This window comes from Oncorhynchus nerka, linkage group LG9a, assembly GCF_034236695.1.
Source record: "Oncorhynchus nerka isolate Pitt River linkage group LG9a, Oner_Uvic_2.0, whole genome shotgun sequence".
Lineage (NCBI taxonomy): Eukaryota > Metazoa > Chordata > Actinopteri > Salmoniformes > Salmonidae > Oncorhynchus > Oncorhynchus nerka.
The window spans coordinates 54,572,705-54,598,448 of record NC_088404.1 but is presented as its reverse complement, the minus strand read 5'-3'; the positions used below and the strand labels follow the sequence as shown (position 1 = coordinate 54,598,448).

Sequence of the window (25,744 nt, the reverse complement as noted above, 5' to 3'; positions counted from 1 at the left end):
CTATTGCCAAGAACAACATCTGTCTGTCAGATTTTCACCTCATATCCTGAATCTTAGTCTTCTGGGAAACCGTGGGAGTAGTCTACTAAGTTGCTATGGTATTGGACTTGACTTCAGATAGTTCAGGACTAGTATGAAGCCATTATCTCAAATTGAAGGAGCATTTCCAGCAGAATGATAGCCTGTGGAATTCTAAGCCTTTGGAAACGATGGCGCATTAGAGTTATGTGACGGCAAGCTGTGTCTCTCCTTACCATGACCCTGTGGTTTTGAAATGGCTAACTGTTGCTGCTCACAATCCCCAACGGAGAGAGAAGTGGCGAGAGCGAGAGAATCACTTGGAACAGTTTGCCCCCGTGTCTGTCAATCAGGATCTTCCCATGTTGCCACAGTAATGACCGCAAATACAAAACGTAATGGATTGGGTGGGGAAAATCGAGGTATCTGGCAAGGGATGAAAAATGTATATTATTTAAGACATCCCCCTCAACCCCCATGTACACAATAATAGGAATGCTTTCAGGTGACTGTTCGGGAAAGGGCATGGTCTTTATGAATGTTGATTAACTAGCCTTGTTTTATCAAATCTGAGGTAGTAGCCTCTAAGCCAGACCGAGTAAGTGCCAAATAAATATCACTATTTCATTTAGTTTAATATATCTTAATTTACCATTTGGGTCACTTCAAAGTGATAAAATAAGCTTTGTTTACAAATTGCAGGTCAGATTTCTCCAGAAAATGATGACACCGTTTCTCAGGCACATTCTATCAATAGAATCTGTTCTGATCCATCCACGACTACAGCAACACATCAACAATACAATTAAGCCTATCTATATCCCTCTGATAATAAATAACTAATTATAAATTAGAGTTGGGGTACAGAATACAAGTGCAATTTATCTGACAAATTCGTCTGGTAACGGTTCGTATATATCACTATTTTCTGTCTACACCTTTTTGAAATGTAATCTGTGATAAAATCCACAGAGAAGTAGTCAGTCTGTTAGCTGATGATTCGTAGCAGGGCCTAGTTACCTTTATTTAACTAGGCAAGTCAGTTAAGAACAAATTCTTATTTTCAATGACTGCATAGGAACAGTGGGTTAACTGCCTGGTCAGGGGCAGAACGACAGATTTGTACCATGTCAGCTCGGGGATTCAAACTTGCAACCTTTCGGTTACTAGTCCAACACTCTAACCACTAGGCTACCCTGCCTAGACTCTAGAGCATGTTATGAAGTATTGCCTGGGTTTGTTTTGTTGACTCGGCAAAAAATATATATAAAATGTAAACTAAATGACCAAACTGACAGTTACTGAGTCTGGCTTTAATGGGCTACAATGGGTTTGTTTGATAGTGGAGTGATAAGAAAATGTATGTTTGCTTTGATGTAGTCCAGATTGTTTTCTCACTCGCTTTGGCCACCAGACGACGTAATTAAAATAAAACTGTTATGAGCTGGAAGGAAGGACAGTAGCAGGTGACCCAACTGTGGTTTCTGAATACTTTCCCATTGTATGTAACCAATTCAATTGCAGTAATTCCATTACAGATTTTGAGGAAAAAAGATAATTATTTTGCCAATTTTAATCAAACGATAATTAATTAAAATGTATATTAGTACAACATTCCTAATTAGTAGGTCCACCTTTACTTGTTACTTCTGTGAACTTTCATTATTCTCCCTCACGAGGGAGAGAAATGTGAAAATATCTTAAAAGATGTGGGGGTTTTTTAACAGAGTTACAAGGCACAAAGCAATGTTTCTTAAACTTACAGAAGGCAAATCTTTTCTCCAAAACTATACTGAACAAAAATATAAACACAGCATGTAAAGTGTTGGTCCCATGTTTCATGAGCTGAAATAAAAGATCCCAGAAATGTTCCATATGCACAGATGACAGATGTGGCATATCAAGAAGCTGATTAAACTGAATGATCATTGCACAGGTGCACCTTGTGCAGGGGACAATAAAAGGCCACTCTAAATGTGCAGTTTTGTCACACAACACAATGCCACAAATGTCTCAAGTTCTGAGTGAGCGTGCAATTGGGGCGACAGATAGCCTAGTGGTTAGAGCATTGAGCCAGTAACCGAAAGGTTGGTGGATTAAATCCTCAAGCTGACAAGGTAAAAATCTGTCGTTCTGCCCCTTAACAAGGCAGTTAACACACTGTTCCTTGGCCGTCATTGTAAATAAGAATTTGTTCTTAACTAACTTGCCTATTTTAAATAATGGTTAAATAAAAATACAAAATTGGCATGCTGACTGCATGAATGTCCAACAGAGCTGTTGCCAAATAATTCGATGTTCATTTCTCTACCATAATCTGCATCCAACGTTGTTTTAGAGAATTTGACTGTACCTCCAACCGGCCTCACAATCGCAGACCACATGTAACCACAGCAGCCCAGGGCCTCCACGTACGGCTTCTTCACCTGCGGGATCGTCTGAGACCAGCAACCTGTCTGTAATAAAGCCCTTTTCGTGGGGAAAAACTCATTCTGATTGGCTGCGTCTGGCTCCCAAGTGTGTTGGCCTATGCCCTCCCAGACCCACCCATGACTGACCCACTGCCCAGTCATGAGAAATCCATAGATTAGGGCCTAGTTGAAAGTATTTTAATTGACAGATTTCCTTATATGAACTGTAACTCAGTAAAATCATTGAAATAGTTGCATGTTGCGTTTTTATATTTTTGTTCAGTATAAATATGTGTTTATTAGTTGGCAACGGTCTTCTGGAGGCGAAAGAAACGCACACCTGTTTAGGCGAAGTGCTGGCTAGCAGAGTAGAACACTTGAAAAAGAAAAGGAGAGAAAAAAAAAATGCTCTAGGAGCTCAGATGCAATAATTGAATAACCTGATGAAGACCGCTTGTCTGTCAATGTTGGTTATATAGACTCTTAGCTTTCATTTGACACCCAATTTGACATGTTGGTGTTCATGGTCCTTTTACATGGAAATAACCGGGTTCACTGTGGGATTCTTTTGGAACACTTTCCATATGAAGAGAGTGTTACTGAATGACAATGAAGAGAGTGCGGTGAGTGGACTTTTTGTAATCATGTGTCATCCTGCTGAAGGCCTGACACTATGGTTAGTTTAATTACTGTAAGCGTGGAATTAGAGGCAGTTCACCCGAAAGGCAGTTCTTAGAATAGCTCTGGCATTCTGCATGCCACGGGATAATCTACTGGGTCATTTCAAGCAGCACAAATAGTTTTTAGATTTTGTTACCTTCTGAATACTGTATTTTCAAAATCCTGACCTTGCATAATGGAGTTCTTAGAATGGTATTACTCTTTCTCACACAATATTCCCACTAATTTACCATGCCTGTTTTTTTTTTGCCTGCATTTCTGTTTATCTGAAAGAGTTGGGCTGTAAAAAAAACATGGTAAATTAAAACCCACCAAATACCTAGACATGAGTCCTGCATTTTAACAGACCCTGGAATAGAGGTCGACCGATTAATCGACATTGCACTCCACGAGGAGACTGTGTGGCAGGCTGACAACCTGTTACACGAGTGCAGCAAGGAGCCAAGGTAAATTGCTAGCTAGGATTAAATTTATCTTATAAAAAACAATCAATCTTAACATAATCACTAGTTAACACTGGTTGATGATATTACTACTTCAACTAGCTTGTCCTGCGTTGCATATAATCAATGCGGTGGCTGTTAATTTATCATCAACATCCTACTTTGCCAAATGGGTGATTTAACATGCGCATTCGCGAAACAAACACTGTTGTTGCACCAATGTACCTAACCATAAACATCAATGCCTTTCTTAAAATGAATACACAAGTATATTGTTTTTTTGCATATTTAGTTAAAATAAATTAATGCTAGCATGGAATATTAACTAGGGAAATTGTGTCACTTCTCTTTTTGGGCTGCCTGGCTCGTTGCGAACTATGTGAAGACCATTTCTTCCTAACAAAAAACGTAATTAATTCGCCAGAATTTTACATAATTATGACATAACATTAAAGGTTGTGCAATGTAACAGCAATATGTAGACTTATGGATGCCACCCGTTCGATAAAATACGGAACGGTTCCGTATTTCACTGAAAGAATAAACGTTTTGTTTTCTAAATTATAGTTTCCGGATCTGACCATATTAATGACCAAAGGCTTGTATTTCTGTGTGTTTATTATAGCTAAGTCTATGATTTGATATTTGATAGAGCAGTCTGACTGAGCGGTAGGCTGCAGCAGGCTCGTAAGCATTCATTCAAACAGCACTTTCCTGCGTTTGCCAGCAGCTCTTCGCAATGCTTGAAGCCCAGAGCTGTTTATGACTTCAAGCCTATCAATTCCCGAGATTATGCCGGCAATACCATAGTGCCTATAAGAACATCCAATAGTCAAAGGTATATGAAATACAAATGGTATAGAGAGAAATAGTCCTATAATAATTACAAACTAAAACGTCTTAACTGGGAATATTGAAGATTCATGGTAAAAGGAACCACCAGCTTTCATATGTTCTCATGTTCTGAGCAAGGAACTTAAACATGAGCTTTTTTACATGGCACATATTGCACTTTTACTTTCTTCTCCAACACTTTGCTTTTGCATTATTTAAACCAAATTGAACAAATTGAAATTGAATTGTTTCATTATTTATTTGAGACTAAATCGATTTTTATTGTTGTATTGTATTAAGTTAAAATAAGTGTTTATTTCGTGTAATTATCAGATTTTTTTGGTCCTCCAATAATCTGTATCGGCGTGGAAAAATTACCAAACTACAGGTAGTAGGTCTGTGTGAATAGTTCTCTGCTTTTTTTTTTAAGGTAAATTCATTAAATGTGGACTGAGCTTCCTGATTTGGCTTTGTTTTGATGCGTGGTCATTAAGAAATGACAGAGGCCCTCTCTCTCACTCACTCATCTTCACTCGCTCCTTGGAGCATAGGTACTTTCCTATTCTGGGCCAGGTCCCAGGCTGATGTGGTGTTGAGTCCCAGGTTGTGTAGGTCGGACCACCTGGCCCTCAGTCTTCCTCTTGGGCATGGCCAGTTGGGCTCAATTAAGGGCTCAATTAAGGGCAGCCTCCAGAGGATAAGGGCAGCCTCCAGAGGTGGGTTTGATTGGACCGGTTGACAGTCAGTGTCAGGAGGCTCTGACCAGGGAGGAGATGGAGTTGTTCCGTGTTTTGCAGTATTGTGGAGTTTGGGATGTGGCCGTGCCCTATGATGCCATTATGTGGCGGAGGCACTTGGAGTCAAAGGCATCCAGATGACATGAAGTCCAGGGTGAGGGTCCATGACTGATCCGTACATCAGGATGGAGATGATCATGCTAAATTTTGTTTTCAGATTATAGAGTTGTTTCCAAATTATATTTAGGCTGGCCATGGTTGAGGCTGCCCGGCTGATGCGTAGGTGAGTGTTGTCATTGCCGCTGCAGTCAGTTGTTAATGTGAATGAAAGTTGTCTTTGGGTTTACATGTTACCATGGAAATGTTATAAACTGAGTTGAATGCCCGGTCTTGAGTCAGCTCAGCTGTCCTACAACACATTATTCTATAACTGGGTAGTTTCGTCTCTCCTTATGTCCGCTGTTAGATATTTCCCAGGGGACAAATCCCAGAACTACTAATTAGAGGTCGACCGATTAATCGGAATGGCCAATTAATTAGGGCCGATTTCAAGTTTTCATAACAATCGTAAATCAGTATTTTTGGGTGCCGATTTCAGATTATTTTTTTAATTTAAATTTAATTAATTTTTTATTTGATACCTTTTATTTAACTAGACAAGTCAGTTAAGAACACATTCTTATTTTCAATGACTGCCTAGGAACTGTGGGTTAACTGCCTTGTTCAGGGGCAGAACGACAGATTTTCACCTTGTCAGCTCAGTGGTTCCAATCTTGCACAGTTAACTAGTCCAACGCTCTAACCATTGCACTCCACGAGTAATCTGCCAGTTACGCGAATGCAGTAGAAGCCAAGGTAAATTTCTAGCTAGCATTAAACTTATCTTATAAAAAACAATCAATCATAATCACTAGTTATAACTACTAATCCAGTTTAGCAGGCAATATTAACCAGGTGAAATTGTGTCATTTCTCTTGCGTTCATTGCACGCAGAGTCAGGGTATTTGCAAGTTTGGGCTGCCTGGCTCATTGCGAACTAATTTGCCAGAATTTTACATAATTATGACATAGATTGAAGGTTGTGCAATGTAACAAGAATATTTAGACTTCGGGATGCCACCCGTTAGATGAAATACCGAACGGTTCCGTATTTCACCTAAATAATAAACGTTTTGTTTTCGAAATGATAGTTTCCGGATTCGATCATATTAATGACCAAAGGCTCGTATTTCTGTGTGTTATTATGTTATAATTAAGTCTGATTTGATAGAGCAGTCTGACTAAGCAGCAGCAGGCCCGTAATCATTCATTCAAACAGCACTTTCGTGCGTTTTGCCAGCAGCTCTTCGCAAGCACAGCGCTGTTTATTACTTCAAGCCTATCAGCCTAATGGCTGGGTGTATCCAATGTGAAATGGCTAGCTAGTTAGCTGGGTGTGTGCTAATACTGTTTCAAACGTCACTCGCTTTTAGATTTGGAGTAGTTATTCCCCTTGCGCTGCAAGGGCCGCGGCTTTTGTGGAGCGATGGGTAACGATGCTTCGAGTGTGGCTGTTGTCGATGTGTTCCTGGTTCGAGCCCAGGGAGGGGCGAGGAGGGGGACGGAAGCTATACTGTTACACTGGCAATACTATAGTGCGTATAAGAACATCCAATAGTCAAAGGTATATGAAATACAAATGGTATAGAGAGAAATAGTCCTATAAATACTATATTAACTACAACCTAAAACCTTAAATCGGCCGATTAATCGACATCTGCTTTTTTTGGGTTCTCCAATAAACGGTATCGGCGTGGAAAAATCATAATCGGTCGACCTCTACTACTAAGGTGTAGGCTACATGTTGTGACGAACTCACTTGCAAAACTCAATTTTGGACGAGACTGACTTTACGATCAAAATTATCCTATTTACACTTCGTAGTACATTTTGACACTAGAATAGATGTTTCTGACTCAATGCCACGTAGGCTATTTTCTATGAGATACTGTGTCTCCAGTATGAAGGAATTTGGAGATAGTTTTGCATTAGCATAATGACCTGAAGTCTATGGGTATTAGCTAGCATGCTGAAAAATCTAGAAGTATCCCTTTAACACTTCCATTATTTAACACCTCCCTAATTTGAAATGCAAACAAGCCAATGGTTTAACAACACCCTCCAACCCCCACCACTTCCAATTTGCCAGTTACCCACTGATACAGTACCAATCAAAAGTTTAAACACACCTACTCATTCCAGGGTTTTTCTAGATGTTTTTATATTTTCTACATTGTAGAATAATAGTGAAGACATCAAAACTATGAAATAACACACATGGAATCATGTAGTAACTAAAAAAGTGTTAAACAAATCACAATATATTTTAGATTATTCAAAGTAGCCACCCTTTGACAGCTTTGCACACTCTTGGCGTTCTCTCAACAAGCTTCACTTGGAATGCTTTTCCAACAGTCTTGAAGGTTGTCCGACATATGCTGAGCAATTGTTGGCTGCTTTTCCTTCACTCTGTGGTTCACTCATCCCAAACCATCTAAATTGGGTTGAGGTCAGGTGATTGTGAAGGCCAGGTCATATGATGCAGCACTCATCACTCTCCTTGGTCAAATAGCCCTTACACAGCCTGGAGGTGTGCAGGTACAGCCGACGAGCGGTAGCCACCCTTTGCGTTTTCAGGGGAAATTAAAAAAGCCCCTGGACGTTAACAAGGCAATGCTCCATCTTTACTGGATTGGTTTAACAGTGCAGAAGAAAATCTCTCCCGACAAATGTTTTTTCTCGTCAGGAACAGAAAAAGAAAGAAAAGTCGTACAGATATCGATTTGATGCTTGATACGTAAAAGCGCAAGTATCGATAGAATATCGTCCAAAACAATATTGCGATGTAACTATAGTTTTTTTTCCCTCCACATCACTACTATCAAGCTATTACCCATTTCAGACAGAAAATGTTGTATTACCTGTAAAAGAGCATACAGTAATGTTTACATGACCCCGTTTCAAACAGTCCTTTATTTAACACCACTCTTGCAGGTATACTCCTTTTATATAAAGTACCAGTCAAAAGTTTGGGAACACCTACTCATGTAAGGGTTTTTCTTTATTTTTACTCATTTCTACATTGTACAATAATAGTGAAGACATCAAAACTGCTTTCCACTAGACACTGGAAGAGGAATTCACCTTTTAGCAGGACAATAACCTAAAACACAAGGCAAAATCTACACTTCATTGGCTTACTAAGACAACAGTGAATGTTCCTGAGTGCCTGAGTTACGGTTTTTAAGTCTACTTGGAAATCTATGGCAAGACCTGCAAATGGTTGTCTTGCAATGATCAGCAACCAACTTGACAGAGCTTGAAGAATTTTGAAAAGAATAATGGGCAAATGTTGCATAATCTAGGTGTGGAAATATCTTAGAGACTAACCCAGAAAGGCTCAGCTGTCATCGCTGCCAAAGATACTTCTACAAAGTACTGATTCGGGTGTGAATACTCATGTAAATTAGGTATTTCTCTATTTAATTTTCAAAACATTTGCTAAAATGTTTTCACTTCCTAATTGTGGGGCATTTGTATTCATTACTGATCCCCATTAGCAGTACATCATATAATATTACTACACCACTACATATCTACAATAATTGTTAGTAAAGATTGAAAAAAGTAAGTGGCCTAGACAGCTGCCCAGGGGAATTCCTGATTCTCCCTGGATTATGTTAGAGAGGCTTCCATTAAATAACACCCTCTGTCTTCTGTTAGACAGGTAACTCTTTATCCACAATATAGCAGGAGGTGTAAAGCCATAACACAAGTTTTTCCAGCAGCGTGATCTATGATCGATAATGTCAAAAGCCGCACTGAAGCCTAACAAAACAGCTTCCACAATCTTTTTTGTCATCAGTTTCTCTCAGCCAATTGTCAGTAATTTGCTGTACTTCTTGAATGTCCTTCAACTATTAGTATGGTGAAAGTCAGTTGTCAATTGAATGTGTAATGTCAGCTTTTGTTGCTGCCGTGTCTTGCCAATGACAAAATCGGTAAAGTAATTGGCAATATTTTTGTGATTTAGTGATTTAATTAGCCATCTGATTAAATAAATGATGGAGCAGAGTTTGCCTTGTTGCCCAAAATTTCATTTGAGGTGCTCCTAAGCCTTTTTAGCATAATTCTTTATATAATTTATCATTGTTTCATAGTACAGTTTCTTGTTCTTCTTTGTTCAGTTTAGTCACATAATTTCTCAATTTGCAGTATGTTTGCCAATCGGTTGTGCAGCCAGACTTATTTGCCATTTCTTTTGCCTCATCCCTCTCAATCATACAAATGTTAATTTCTCATCAATCCACCGGAATGTAATACTTTTACAATCATTTTCTTAATAGGTGCATGCTTATTAGTAACTGGATTAAGCAATTTTATAAATGTGTCAAGTGCAGCGTCTGTTTGCTCCTCTTTACACACCACAGACCGGCAAATATTTACATCGTCAACATAGGAATCACAACAAAACTTATTGTATGACCTCTCATACACAATATGAGGCCCAGTCTTTGGAACTTTGGTTTTCCTAGATATGGCTACTGTTTTGTGATCACTACATCCGATGGATTTGGAAACTACATTAAAGCAAATTTCTGCAGCATTAGTAAAGATGTGATCAATACATGTTGCTGATGTCATTCCTGTGCTGTTTGTAATTACCCTGGTTGGTTGACTGATAACCTGAACCAGGTTGCAGTCACTGGTTATAGTTTGAAGCTTTTGCTTGAGTGGGCAGCTTTATGAAAGCCAGTCAATATTTATATCACCCAGAAAATATACCTCTCTGTTGATATCACATACAATATCAAGCATTTCACACATATTATCCGCACTGCCACGATATGGGCAAAAAGATTTGGCAACTGGGGTGGCAGGTAGCCTAGTTGGTAGAGCGTTGGGCCAGTAACCCGAAAGGTTGCAGGATAGAATCCCCGAGCTGACAAGGTAAAAATCTGTCGTTCTGCCCATTTAACAAGGCAGTTAACCTACTGTTCCTTGGCCGTCATTGTAAATAAGAATGTTTTCTTAACTGACTGCAGTTTGTGGCCTACGTGTTAATCAAATAGAACCCATCAATTTGTGCAGTTATGTTTTGCTGTCTTTTTTGTGACAAGATTCCTCCTGGTTCTTGTGGCCTCTTAGGTCTTTGTGTTGGGATTTTATTTTATTTGAATGCTAGCAGCTCTCATCAGGCTCAAGCCCTGTGACTAAAGGATTAGACCAGACTATTTGAGAGTTTTTATCGCCCCTGTCTGACCATCTAGCCACACAGCCAATCAAGCTCCAACAGAGCATTTGAACCTGCCTCTGACCAAGCGTGTCAGAGTTCAGCTGAGCACTCGGCAACACAGCCAGAGCTAGATAGAGCAAGGATCCAATGCTGACCTAGCTGCAAATAGTGGCTATATGGATGGATACCTATCCACTGACTATCTTATTTTTCCTGTAGGATCCCTGGAGGATTTTGTGTGTTATGATTCAATTGTCAGCCTTTGACAAATCGACTTTCTTTTCAGTATGCGGCATGCATCTCTATCATTCTATACAAACATCCCAAGTGCGAGAAGGAGAAGTGAATCTGAGCTTTATTTTCTGACACATAGCCAGGGGTTTAATTAGCATCTGTGATAAGTCAATAATGGCATGACATACTTTTTATAGGGTCCTATAAAATCTGTTTTATTTTCCCAGGTTTCAGTTTTTCCATCCCCCACCCAGGTTTTCACTCTCAAATCACACCTTTTAATAGGAAAAACAACAACAACCGATGCTCTGAATCAGGGATGGGCAACTCCAGACCTCGGGGGATGGAGTGATGTCACACTTTCCCCCATCCTTAGCAAACACTGCTGATTTTAAACTAATTGCATTCTAAACTGAAGATAATGATTAGTGATTATTGGTGTCAGGTGTGTTAGCTGGGGCTGGGACAAAGTGTGACACCGATCAGGCCCCCCCGAGGATTGGAGTTTACCATCCCTGTTCAAAATCCACAACAATGCTTAAACCACATCAGGAGACCACTTTTGAGGTCTCGGAAAAATAGAAGAAATTTGGATTTTGGGGTGTAGTTACCCTTTAATCCAAGTGTGCACCACCAAGAGACCTGTTTCGTTAGTGATGTTTCTGTTGCACTCGTGCAAAACAAATGACCACTGGATTGATGCAAATAATCATGATGGCATTAGGGGTAGGCATATTCTACTTTGTAGTTAAACATTTCATTTGGGAAAGCCTTTCCATCTCTACCAGAAGACGGTTATCATTAGCATCATCTTTAACGGCTATACAAAGTGTAAACATATGCGCGCACCGCAAACACAGACAGGGGCATTCCTGTCCCATTTCAGAAAGTTCAAGGAAAATACAAATCAGTGATGCGTTTGGTTCATGTCTGATGATAAACTTAGGCAAGTTCATGAATTTTCTATCAAGTTCAATAAAAAATATATCTATTGTTGAATTCCGTTTTATAGTCTTGATTCCGTCCGTGTCCTCTGCAACGCTGATTTTATAGGGCCCTACTTTTAATCCTTACAGTAGCCCTAAACTGTAGGCTATGGTGGGGAATCTGGCCCCTCATCCAGAGAGACAGCTCTCTCTCTGTCTCTCTCTCTCGGTCTCTCTCTCTCTCTGTGTGTGTGAAAAGCCTTCCATTGTCATGGGGGGGCGAAGCGGTTACACCAATGCTTTCATATGATAAGTGCCTTGAAAAGGAGGCTTGTGAAAGAGATGCTCCTATTCCTGCACACAAGTTGTTTTTGACCCAGTGTTAGGAAAGCGAAAGCGGCAAAGGGCTGTGATTTGCCTCAATGGAGGCTTTGTGTCAGGGCCCATAAAACGCCTGGGTCTTGTTTCGCTCTTTATGGGTCTGTCACATGTAAACAGGCTAGGGTGAGGAATACCAATAGCTCAGAGCAAACTGGTTATGAAGACTGTGTCTTTCTGTTTGATGGCACAGGCTGACTAAGATCAACCAGAACTTCCTAACCAAGAACAATGTCAGTGTTAGTGTGTCCTTTGTAAGTCAGGACCTCCCACCCCTACTGATATGAGTGCAAATCTCTTTGTGTTACATTACATGTCTCACAATGGAGAAGTAGGCCTAATAAGAGCGTGGTTGCCTCCATTAAGACCTTCATTAATGTTGACATATTGTTCATTCTCTTCCATTAGCTTAAGTCTTAGGGCTATGGCTCATTCAGACTCGAGATCGAGAGCGAAGAGGGCTTGCAGGCTTTGACGCCAGCAGTAGAAGTCAACCTTGTTTTCGTGCTGTTGTTGACCTCTTTGGATTGATATGTCAGGGTGTTAATTAGACTAAATATCCTGTGGCGGGGGAGCTCTGGTGAGGAGAAAGGAGATTGATCTCTGGGTCAGGGCTTGTGGCTTTGATTTCAGAGGTCTCTTTAGTCCTGCCTGACGTCAACCTGCTGGTGAAAGAGGAAATGGACTCCATATGTGTTTGGGGTTTGTGGAAACCTCACCCTCCCTGGCAAAGCCCAGCTCACTGTTGGCATACATGTGGCTTATAAACCCAAAGGCAGCTTTCTCCTTGAACTTGAGTGCATCGAGAAAGCTTGTTTTTTTGTTTTTTCTTTGTCAGGAATGGTACAGTTTATGATGAGCAAAGCTGTTGCAAAGACCGTACACTTTACACGTAGAATCATGTGAAAATGTTGACAGTCAGACGTCAACAGTGCTCGGAACGATCTGTAGACCAACCGGAGATCCACGTTCGGTGGGTTGTGTGCGACCCTTTAAGTCAACGAGACTGTTTAGAAAGTATTCTCTGTACATCAGCTTTAATATAGCAGATTTTGGCTTCTATCAATGCAACTGCATCATTTCCAATATTACATTTTTTTGTAAATATATACAGTACCAGTCAAAAGTTTGGGCATACCTACTCACTCAAGGGTTTTTCTTTATTTTGACTCCTTTCTACATTGTAGAATAATAGTGAAGACATCAAAACTATGAAATAACACATATGGAATCATGTACTAACCAAAAAAGTGTTAAATCAAAATATATTTTAGATTCTTCAAAGTAGCCACCCTTTGCCTTGAAGACAGCTTTGCACACTCTTGGCTTTCTCTTCCCACATATGCTGAGCACTTGTTGACACATGCAGAGATCATCCATTCACCTACTCTGCGTCTCACAAAGACACAGCAGTTGGAACCAAAAATATCACATTTGGAGTCATCAGACCAAACAACAGATTTCCACCAGTCTAATGTCCATTGGCCGAAGCAAGTCTCTTGTTGTTATTGGTGTTCTTTTAGTATGATTCAGCCTGATTCACACAGTCTCCTCTGAACAGTTGATGTTGAGATGTCTGTTACTTGAACTCTGAAGCATTTATTTGGGCTGCAATTTCTGGGGCTGGTAAGTCTAATGAACTTATCCTCTGCAGCAGAGGTAACTCGGGGTCTTCCTTTCCTGTGACGGTCCTCATGAGAACCAGTTTCATCATAGCGCTTGATGGTTTTTGCAACTGCACTTGAAGAAACTTTCAAAGTTCTTGAAATGTTCCTAATTGACTGACCTTCATGTCTTAAATTAATGATGCTTATTTGAGCTGTTTTTGCCATAATATGGACTTGGTCTTTTACCAAATAGGGCTATCTTCTGTATACCACTCCTATCTTGTCACAACACAACTGATTGTATGAAATGCATTAAGGAAATAAATTCCACAAAATAATTTTTAACAAGGCACACCTGTTAATTGAAATGCATTCCAGGTGTTTACCTCATGAAGCTGGTTGAGAGAATGCCAAGAGTGTACAAAGCTGTCATCAAGGCAAAGGGGGGGCTACTTTTAAGAATCTCATATAAAAAATATTTTGATTTGTTTTAACACTTTTGTGGTTGCAACATGATTCCATATGTTATTTCATAGTTTTGTCTTCACTATTATTCTACAATGTAGAACATAGTAAAAATAAAGACCCTTGAATAAGTAGGTGTGTCCAAACTTTTGACTGTATATATTGTTTATGTATTTTCTTTCTTTATTCTTTTCCCCTAACCTTACCACCCCTTCCCTAATTGGAGTAAACTAATGGCAAACAATACTTAGTCTTCTACTTCCAGCTTATACATATTTCATACTTTTTACAGACACAGTATATTTTACATTAGTTATCTTGTGTTTATTTTTGGTCCCAGCCTTCAGCTACCCTCAACCCCTCCCATCTATCTCTGAGGACCATCCAGTTTTGATTTCTAGCTCTGCCATATATTTTTCAACTGTGCTGTGATGTTTCACAAAAGTTTTGAATCTTTCTATTCTCCTAGTTTCTACAGATTCTCTGTATGTTAACATTGTCTGAATTTGATTTGGAGGTTTGGCAAATGTCTACAATACTTTCTGAAAGTGGATACTTTCCAGGGCTCGAAATGAATGCTTGTCCTGATGTCTCGGGCAAGAAAAAGTCGGTCAAGAAGAATATAGATTTAAGTTTTATGAATGGATAAGTTAAAAAATAAATCATCACGTCACAATATCAAACAATTCTTCTGATAAGAATTGGATCCGAGTGGTTAACATGGAATAATATTAAAATCTATTTTTATCATGTAGGCTACATAAATGAAAAAGCCCACTTGCATATTACAGACTCATGTCCAAACCGATCCTAACATGAGGGATGCGCCAGAAAATGTAGACAAACTTTAATGAGACTTTTTTAATTACAGAAATATTGCGCACCGCACATCACCGACCTTGAATCTGAGCGGCGGTGGTCAGCATTTTGAAACTATTCAACCATACATTTAATTGTTTAAAACTCAGACGTTTTATGTCATTCGATGAAGCATGTCTTACCTTGGTTTTAAAAAATCTATTATTGTATTGTACTGCAGCCAAAGGCATAATCGTACTCATATAAGAGAGTGAACATTATTTATAATAAGGGTGAGATGGAGAAAATCGGACCTGTCTGAAATGAAAATGGATGGCCCTCCATTTTTTTTTTTTTTTTTTACCTGAACCCTCCCTAAATGCTTGAAAAAAGACAACTGTCCCTCCCCAACTGACCCTTCCCTATACCTCAAAATAATAATTAATATGTAAAGTGGATAGCAGAGAACTGTCTACCCTCACTTCTTGGACAGACCAGAGCCTTAGATATGCAGTTTCAGAAACGGTTCTTCGTCCTGTAAGCATTACATGGCAACGCAGGAATTTTGGTATTGCAAAAGGCTACAGGCCACAAGGTTGTGCGTTCGCAGTCCACTGTGGACGAGTATGGTTGGAAATATATAATTTATAGAAAAAGCATAAATCTATCATCGTATTTGCAGGGCCGAGAAAAAAATAGCCTTTTATAAAATATGTAATTCAATTCAACGTCATTTTACCTGAGTAATTTTTTATACCACACAAATTACTGGCTAAAAATGGACAGAGAGGCCTATGTGCTCATCTTATCATATTTGTCAAATCAGTCTGTCTTGTTTGCAACGAAGCTGTCCCTGTTTACAAATAATTTAATCCGAGACGTCATTAGGAATCTGATCATGGTACTTTCAAATATTAGGCCTACCTTTCCACCCCAGAGAGAGAAGGCCTACCGACACATTAAAATGTAAGCTTTAACTAATGGCTACTCTTCTTCCGTGGCTTAATCCAACGAGAGACGGTCACAATTGTTTCCCTAAAAGCTGTCTGGGTTTAAACATTTTCTATTGTACAGAAAGTGAATAGCTTAATCAATTGATAGTGAAAGAATTCGACTACATCCCAAGCAAAGTCCATTTTTTGTTTCCCTGCTATAGTGGGTTGTAGCTCAGCCTCTGAATGTCATGTAAATTAAACAATGAAACCCCCATATGCATCGGGAGCCACTTCTTTCCCGATCATTTTACAACTTGTTTCTATCATAAAGCATTACGTGCCAAAGCGCTCTTTATAGTTCACCTTATATAATCAGATCTGTTTTATTTTCTTAACTTAAGCTAATAAGGGGTAGGTTAATAAAAAAGTAGGCCTATGGCATACCCCATCAAAACAGTGCAAATTGAGGAATTGACTGACAAATCTATGGATATAGCAGCCTATAGCCTCATTTTGTCTGTCAAACAGGTTAGCCTACTTACTACCTTAGTTCTTAAATGGGGACAAATAGGCTCCAACACAAAGCCCTCTTGTTGTTTCGTAAAGTCTAATTCAAATGAAGACAGTTTTTAATGATTTATGCCTACTCGAATTTGCTTACTTTCAGCACCATATCCGATCGATTGTACCACGGCCATTGGTTAGGCAGCACACAATAAAAGTATTTGATCAGCAAGAGCAGGCCAGGGCTCAGGGTTGCAATATCCATTGTGGTATGTAATGAAGCTTAGCTGCTGGGATGGTGTAAATAAAGCTATCTTAGAAAATATGACTTTGCTCTGTGCTTCGAAGCCTATAGCAGCGTTTCTCCAAACTCTGTTCTGGGGATCTCAATGGGGGCACGTTTTGTATTTTGCCCTAACACTACACAGCTGATTCAAATAATCCACGCTTGTTGAGGAGTTCATTATTGGAATCAGCTGTGTACTGCTAGGACGAAAAACAAAACGTGCACCCCTTGTGGTCCGAGGACTGAGTTTGAGAAACTCTAGCCTATAGGTTATGGATTATTTGATTGAGACCCCACTAAATAGCCTATAGGTGCACTTGGTATTGAGAATCAGAGATGAGGGTCGGCAGCGGGCACACATCGATATGTAGCCTAATGAGCAACTCATTCTGAAACACTGGAAAATATTGACATTTCATCAATTACAAATTACATGACCCTCCCTTGGACTAGATTGAAACAATATTAAACCTTGCCCTGGACTGGAATTTAAAAAACATGACCCCCATTTTCCTGCAGGTATCCATTGTGTACATTTCAATCCATGCCTAACCCATGCAAGTTGATGCATCTTTAGAGTGCTGCTTTTTCTTAATATCTAATGGATATTTTCATCTATGTCACACGTGCGGTGTGCTTTTGAGAACGGCGTTTTACCGCTAATTGCAATTTGAAACATTCGTGTGTAGCCTTCAGCCATATGCGCATTGTTGAGCTTATAATATGAAGAAATAAAACGTTGTCAACATTTTTAAGATAAATGGTCAGATCTGTTGCATCGGCCTCTTTGCTTTTTTAAAAACATTTTTGAATGTGCAGTGGTTGTATGAGTTTTGGTCTGTGGTCCTAGAACTGTCGGTTTTGAACCGCATAAATATTTTTTATCGTCCCTGGGACGACGGGACGCCCTTAATTTCGAGAACTGTAGGGAATTGTTTTATAAAGACATAAAAAGTATTTAGTCGTGTTGCAAAACTTTATAGGCTATCAAGGGGGGGGCAACCATCCTACCAAGAGAGCCTAAAAAGGAGTGTTGTATTTTGAGACTGGCTTGAATATGCAAAGAAGCGAACAGACAGTGTAGCCTACATGTTCTTCTGATTCTCTATGGTAAAAAACATAGTAATGCATTTTATGTTGTGAAGTGGCATCGTACAATGTTGTAATAATGGTGTCGCAGACCTTTTTTAGGGGGGGGGGGGGCAAATGGCCTCTCAAAAGTTAATGTCAAGCCCTGATTTCTTTCCTGCTATACTTTCCTGTGTGGCAAGATTCAAATCTCTAATGATCTCATTATAGTTTATCCTGGTATGTTAAGAGCTTCTGACTGCAGGATTTTCACACATTTTCTCTTCTCTTTACAGGGCAACAATGTGGGTTACTGGGAAGGGGATACCGAGAAGACCCTAAAGCTGCTGTAACCCTTCTCCCACTGCCTCCAGTAGTCTGAGAAGGTCAGACTTAACTGTGGTGCGCCTGGGCCGCTGGCACTAAGATGTCCCTAAGCAGTGGCACTGCAGGCGGGAAAGGTGTGGACTCTAATGCGGTGGACACTTATGACAGCGGTGATGAATGGGATATAGGTGTTGGCAATCTGATCATTGACCTTGACGCAGACCTAGAAAAGGACAAACTTGAGATGTCTGGCACTAAAGACGGTGGGGGCATGGCTGCCCCTCCCAGCGCTGTAGCAGCTCTACCCGACAACATCAAATTTGTTAGCCCCGTACCCGCTGCTCAAGGCAAAGAGAGTAAACCCAAATCCAAGCGAAGTAAGAACTCAAAGGAAAGTGGCAAGGCCTCGGTTACAGACGGGGCCAAGAAAGACGCCCAGGTGCGAACCCAGGGCGAGGTTATGGGATCTGGCATTGGCACAGGTCCCACAACAAACACCAACTCTGGAAAGGGTGCTGAGAAGAGCAGCAAAGCCTCCCGTAATGTTCCTAGTGGAAAGAAAGACAAGGAGGTGGGCTCTGGGAAAAGTAAGAAGGAGAAAAGTGAAGTTGTTGCTACAGGAGTGGCTAATACTGAGAAGGAGATAGGTGCCCCAAATCTGCCTTTGGGGGGCCCTCGTAGCGTCCCATTTGATGGTACGCAAAATACAGACTTGGCTGTGGCCGAACCACTTGGGAATATCGCCCTGGATTCCACAGGGATTGCTGTACCACCGTTAGCCATTAAAAGTGATCCAGAAGAGATGGACAACAGTGAATGCAGAAACCTGAAGAAAGTGAAAAGTGAAAAGGTAAGTAACAAGCTGTCTTGTCTTCGATTTTGTGCTTGGCTGCTGTTAAATCAACTGCTTTGAACTATAGCAGATGCTGTCTGTTTGTTTGCTGCTGGAATATTAGCATATCTAGCTCGCCTTGACAAGTGATTTATTACATTTTAATGTAGCACTTTGCTTTCAAATTGAGTGAGCTACAGACGTAATCTGGTTCTCTGTGTGGGGGATAAGAGCTTTGTACTGTCTCGAAACCTCTCATGTAATCACTGAATTTGATGGGTGTGTTAAGTAGTGCATGAGGCTCCATCTTAACACTAATGGCTCCTCAGGGGACTTTCACACTGCTGTACTCACCCCATAGCCCAGAAACAAGTGAAGTATGTTATGCAAGACCCAACATAAGCGTCAGTCTGTACCACTACATATTGCAGATGCCTGTCCTTTTATGTATGCCAGTCATTTCAACAATGGGTTACTGCTCAGACCCTTCACTGCCATTAGTAAAAGGCCTGAGCAGTAACACAGGCACCCGTTTTCGAACCTTCTAGAAGATGTTCTCAGGCACTCAAATGGGCAGTCTTGTTTTTACACAAGTTGCTTGTCGACATAGTGGGGGGAGGAGAGGGTGGTGGTGGAAGGCTTCAGCGTGTCGGATGCCAAAGATGTGACAAACCTGAGTGCTGCTGCTCTCTGATAAGGTTTCTGACAGAGACGCTGGAGAGTATTGACAAGCCATCTCTAGAAGAGGCTTTGCACCAGGAGATCAGTTACAATTGTCAGCCATATGTCACCGCCATACGCTGAGACAAAAGTGAAGCTCCAGGGGCAGTGTTGGACGTCATGTTCTGGCAGCAGATTTTTTGGGGGTGTGGGGGGGGGGGGGGTTGAATAGCCTCTGCATTTTCCAGCCTGCAGTTAGTTAGCTGGGGGACACTTTCAGGGTAGAGTTACCCATTAGACATAATTACTGGCTACTCTTCTCCATGTCATCTTGATAGTATGCTTTTCAAAGTCTTCATCGGATGGAACTTTGTAAGATCGTCAGGAAAAGGTATCAAAGTTTCTTTCGCTATGAGCTGTGTGATAGCTGCTTCTGCTGTATAGAATAGGACATCCATCCGTATTCCATTGAGAGGGTTTTCTGCTTATCTCCGGAGCTTGGGGAGTGCTGAACTCTGTGGCGGGAGGTTTCATGTGTCATCTTGCTCCATTTTAAACCTCTATCATTCAATGGTAGGGGACATTCAGTTCAACTCATTCTCGCTGTGTCTGTCTTGGGTGGGGGAGGAGGAGAGGAAGCAGTTTACTCCCTCTGTGAGGATCATGCCGGCAGGCCAGGAAATCCTGCGACTAAAGGACAAGATATCTCTGTCGTCTGTCTAGGGTCAATAAGTAATCCTTTGTTTAGACACATTAAAGGCTTGGTCGCATTAAAATTACACTATTCTTTAGCAAAAAAAACATGGTATCATCCTGTGTGGCCCTTAAGATCTCATCAATAGGCCATTTCTGACATTATGTAGTTGTCAGCAGCTGACACTGGCTAACGGCACCCATTCTACATGACCTTCACATGCCTTTCCTGTTTGGACAACACAGGGAATTTGCAGTGCCCTGTACAGGCATTAACCTCAGTGATGGTGATTGCATGTTTCCACTGTGTCAGAGATGGAATTACTTGAGGTGAATGAGAGACTCTCTTTTTGAAATCCCTCGTAATCCGCTTTTGACGATTATTTTAATGTCTCCTGGTTGTCTACAGTCTGTCTCATCTCTTTAGACAATATAGGCTGTCATAAAAACCTCATCACTTACGTGATTACACTTTTTCCTACTAAGCGCCCTGCTGTAAAATGGGAATCATTCTACCACAAAAAGTTCTGCATATTACAGACTCATGTCCAAACCGAAAATGTAGACAAACTTTAATTAGACTTTTTTAATTACAGAAATATTGCGCACCGCACATCACCGACCTTGAATCTGAGCGGCGGTGGTCAGCATTTTGAAACTATTCAACCATACATTTAATTGTTTAAAACTCAGACGTTTTATGTCATTTGATGAAGCATGTCTTACCTTGGTTTTAAAAAATCAATTATTGTATTGTACTGCAGTCAAAGGCATAATCATACTCGTATAAGAGAGTGAGCATTATTTATAATAAGGGTGAGATGGAGAAAATCGGACCTGTCTGAAATTAAAATGGATGGCCCTCCATTTTTTTTTTTTTTTCTGAACCCTCCCTAAATGCATGCAAAAAAGACAACTGTCCCTCCCCAACTGACCCTTCCCTATACCCCAAAATAATAATTAATATGTTAAGTGGATAGCAGAGAACTGTCTACCCTTACTTCTTGGACAGACCAGAGCCTTAGATATGCAGTTTTAGAAACTGTTCTTTGTCCTTTTTCCTACTAAGCGCCCTGCTGTAAAATGAGGTTCATTCTACCACAAAAAGTTCTGCATTTGCTTGCACCATGCTCTAAACAGGGCATTTAAAATTGACTGTGGCCCGTGCTAGTTGGCCTTTCCTTAAAGTTCAGGAGTTGAAGTTTGATTTCTGGAAGTCAAGTGAGCTTCTGTTGCCAATAGGCTACCTCCTCATTAATTAGCAAATGCAAGCGGTTTCTGTAATTTCCCAGCTAAATGCCAAGCTCACAAAGAATGAGCCTTCATTTTGAATCAGCACCAGTCACCTTCCTCACTGCCAGTTACCGTAACCTGCATAGAGATCAATGGACTCTACTGTAGCGAAAGTGCTGTATGCACAAGGGGTTTAAAGCTTTCTAGCATTCCTCTCTCAGCATTGAATCCAGACATGATTTATTTAGACAAATTTCAAACAATTTTACTTTCTTATTCCGCTGCAAAGTTTGATTGATAGTCAGTCAGGGCTCAGGTTTCTCATCCAGTCTTTATTAGACTGTCTATATTTTCACTCCTTGAATTAACTCCTGGAGCAGTGGTTTTAATGAATAGGTATTTTTGGATCTCTTTCTCTCTCTTTTCCCACTTCTTTCTCTCGAGTGTGGAGTATTCTGTAGGGAATGTGTCTGGGTGTAAGCAGCGCCTGTGAAATGTCAGGCTCCAGCGCTCTCACAGTCAAATCCAGGGCCTTATAGCGTGACGGGAGGTCTCCTGTGCACCTGGGAGCAGCCCTTCTCTTCTCGATAGTTTCATATTTATTTTTTTCTCTTTCACTCTCTCACTGCCCATGGTGACTTATGACTGGTGCTATTGTATTACAACTCAGGGTTAGTCAGGGCTGTGCAAACGGGGAGGAGGGGTGGCACAGGGAGAGACACAACTTGGACTCTCTCCCATTTCCGTGTCGGTTTCTCTGGATCCCTCCTATCAGGTGGCCGGGGGGACTGGTTTTGCAATCTTTCTGTTTTCTCTGCATCCCGGCGACCTTATCGGAATACGGGTTCTGGGTTTAATCACTAACCTTTGATGATCTTCATCAGATGACACTCATAGGACTTCATGTTACACAATACATGTATGTTTTGTTCTATAAAGTTCATATTTATATTTTTTTAAATCTCAGTATACGCGTTATGTTCAGTAGTTCAAAAACATCCAGTGATTTTGCAGAGAGCCACATGAATTTACAGAAATGTTGATGAAAATACAAGTGTTATGCATAGAACTTTAGATACACTTCTCCTTAATGCAACCGCTGTGTCAGATTTCAAAAAAGCTTTACGGAAAAAGCAAACCATGCAATAATCTGAGTACGGCGCTCAGAGACCAAACAAGCCAAAAATATATCTGCCATATTGTGCAGTCAACAGAAGTCAGAAATAACATTAGAAATATTCACTTATCTTTGATGATCTTCATCAGAATGCACTCCCAGGAATCCCAGTTCCACAATAAATGTTTGATGTGTTCGATAATGTCCATAATTTATGTCCAAATAGCTACTTTTTGTAAACAAATCCAAACTCACGAAGCGCGTTCACTAGGAGCAGACGAAATGTCAAAAAGTTCCGTTATAGTCTGTAGAAACTTATCAAACGATGTATAGAATCAATGTTTAGGATGATTTTAACATAAATCTTCAATTGTCTTCAGAAATGCAATGGAACGTGAGCTAACTCTCATGTGAATGAGTGTCACATACTTGTGGCACTCTGCCAGACCACTGACTCAAAGAGCCCTTATGAGCCCCTCCTTTACAGTAGAAGCATCAAACAAGGTTCTGAAGACTGTTGACATCTAGTGGAAGCCTTAGAAGTGCAACATGACCAATATCCCATTGTATCTTCAATAGGGAATGAGTTGGAACAACGACCAACCTCAGATTTCCCACTTCCTGGTTGGATTTTTTCTCCGTTTTTTTGCCTGCCATATGAGTTCTGTTATACTCACAGACATCATTCAAACAGTTTTAGAAACGTCAGAGTTTTATATCCAAATATAATAATAATATGCATATATTAGCAACTGGGACTGAGTAGCAGGCAGTTTACTCTGGGCACCTCTGGGCACCTTATTCATTCAAGCTACTCAATACTGCCCCCTGCCATAAGAAGTTAAACCCTAGTTTTCAGCCATTGTGTACGTGTGTGTATTTTCTATGCTACCCAGACGGGGAATGGTGGTGCTGTACCACAACCCTTGTTTCCTTCTCCACAGTAACGGCATATAGCAGAGCTCCAGTGGAGTGCATGCCTGCACTAGAGGCCTGCATCATGAAAAATGTCAACCCCACCGCAATGATCTCTTTTGGGACTGAACAGAGATCATTGCGATGGGGTTGACATGTTTCATGATGCGTTTGGGAGTGGGTGGTCAGGCAGACAATTTTGTGATTTAAAATGTTTGTTGTTCGGCAGATTATTTGTGAACGGCCATCTTTCTGCTTTGTATGGCGTTAGCCTACCTATTGTATTAAAAGCACACCTTTGTTGCGTTATTGACACACACTCAGAATTCGCTGCTTTACGTTCGGTTGCCTAGCTCTCTTCCTCGTTGGGCGTGTGAGAACAAGTGTGCCTAGTATATGTGCGGTCTCAATTAAATAGAGTAGGCTGCCCATACGTGGTTGGAGAATCACGTGTCCGTTATCTTTCCAAGGAAATGAAAGTAAATATGATTCAACTGTAAACTATACTACAGTGCCTGTCAATAAATATTGATAATGGAAAGTGGAGTGAGGTCAACCAGCATTCGTCGAGGTGCAATCAAAAATCGTAATTGAAAAGGTAAAGGCGTACCGCGTGAATAGGCTACCATGGTGAGGGAGCTTTGCGCATTTTTGATTTTCAATAAATATTGATGACCCATTTATTTGTCTCTGTCTGCTAATCGTCCTCCTAAAAAGTAGGATATATCCTATATGCAAAACGTGTCCGCTTTCTCCGCTTTTTATGTTGTGGCAGCCATGCTGGCTAAGTGTGCCTTGAATTCTAAATAAGTCACAGACAGTGTCACTAGCAAAGCACCATCACACCACCACCTCCATGCTTCACGGTGGGAACCACACATGCAGAGATCATCCGTTCATCTACTCTGCGTCTCACAAAGGCATGGCGGTTGAAACCAAAAATCTCAAATTTGGACTGATCATACCAAAGGACAGATTTCCACTGATTTAATGTCCACTGCTTGTGTTTCTTGGCCCAAGCAAGTCTGTTATTCATAATGACGTCCTTTAGTAGTGGTTTCTTTGCAGCAATCCGATCATGAAGGCCTGATTCATGCAGTTTCCTCTGAACAGTTGATGTTGAGATGTGCCTGTTACTTGAACTCTGTGAAGCATTTATTTGGGCTGTAATGTCTGAGGCTGGTAAGTCTAATGAACATATCCTCTGCAGCAGAGGTAACTCTGGGTCTCCCTTTCCTGTGGCGGTCCTCATGAGAGCCATTTTCATCATAGCACTTGATGGTTTTTGCAACTGCTCTTGAAGAAACTTTCAAATTTCTTGACATGTTCCGCATTGACTGACCTTCATGTCTTAAAGTAATGATGGACTGTTGTTTCTCTTTGCTTATTTGAGCTGTTCTTGCCATAATATGGACTTGGTCTTTTACCAAATAGGGCCATCTTTTGTAATACCACCCCTAACTTGTCACAACTGATTGACTCTAACACATTAAGAAAAGAAATGCCACAAATGTACTTTTAACAAGGCACACATGTTAATTGAAATGCATTCCCAGTGACTACCTCACGAAGCTGGTTGAGTTTGCAAAGCTGTCATCAAGGCAAAGGGTGGCTACTTTGAAGAATTGTCAAATATATTTTGATTTGTATAACACTTGGTTGCTACATTATTCCATATGTGTTATTTCATAGTTGGGATGTCTTCATTATTATTATACAATGTTGAAAATAGTCAAAAAAAAGGTGTGTCAACTTTTGACTTGTACTGAATGCCTAAAATAACATTGTGGGACTGGTGTTCAGGACCGGTTCTTGCAGTAGCGGGTGAGAGTCTGACAGAAAGCCAGCAAGTGTGAGCGGGTGCGTTATGAGAAGCTGCGGGATGCGGCATGAATAAATCAGTCCCGCACAGACCTCTGGCCTGCACCATCAGACAGAGCCACAGCCATAGCTTTGAGAACAGAGCCGAACAATAACTAGCTTAACTAATAACTAACACCAACTGAAATTGTATTTTTGCTCACGGAGGAGCAGGGAGACAGACAAAAATAGTATAAACCTAGGCACACACCCACCAGCACTAGTACACTTGAACTCAGCGTAGCAGGGACACACTATCTCTCTCATTCACGCACACGCCCTCAGAGCAAATGAACCCTTTTTGTTCTGAAATCTCCCTTGTGATCTAGTAGGGTTAGCCCTCACATTAGAACAGCCTCTGACTCGTGTTTCTCTTCCAGTCCAGACTCCCTCTCCTCCGCTCCTCTGTCAAGGTGTGTAAATCCCAAAGACGGGGGTTGTGTCTAGAGATCAGACCCACCATTCGTTTTCCAGCCATCTGTTCCCGAGATGCCTGAGTAACATTCT

At 40.7% G+C, this 25,744-nt stretch overlaps 1 protein-coding gene across 1 annotated transcript in view; it reads left to right on the top strand.

Annotated features, from left to right (window-relative positions):
* The window catches only part of znf609a (zinc finger protein 609a), a 168,892-nt gene that overhangs the window by 62,279 nt on the left and 80,869 nt on the right, over positions 1-25,744 (top strand). Inside the window, exon 2 of the mRNA XM_029668640.2 lies at positions 17,897-18,777. Within this exon, the coding sequence (XP_029524500.1) occupies positions 18,028-18,777 (750 nt within the window). The 5' untranslated portion in view covers positions 17,897-18,027. The remainder of the gene's footprint in view (positions 1-17,896; positions 18,778-25,744) is intronic.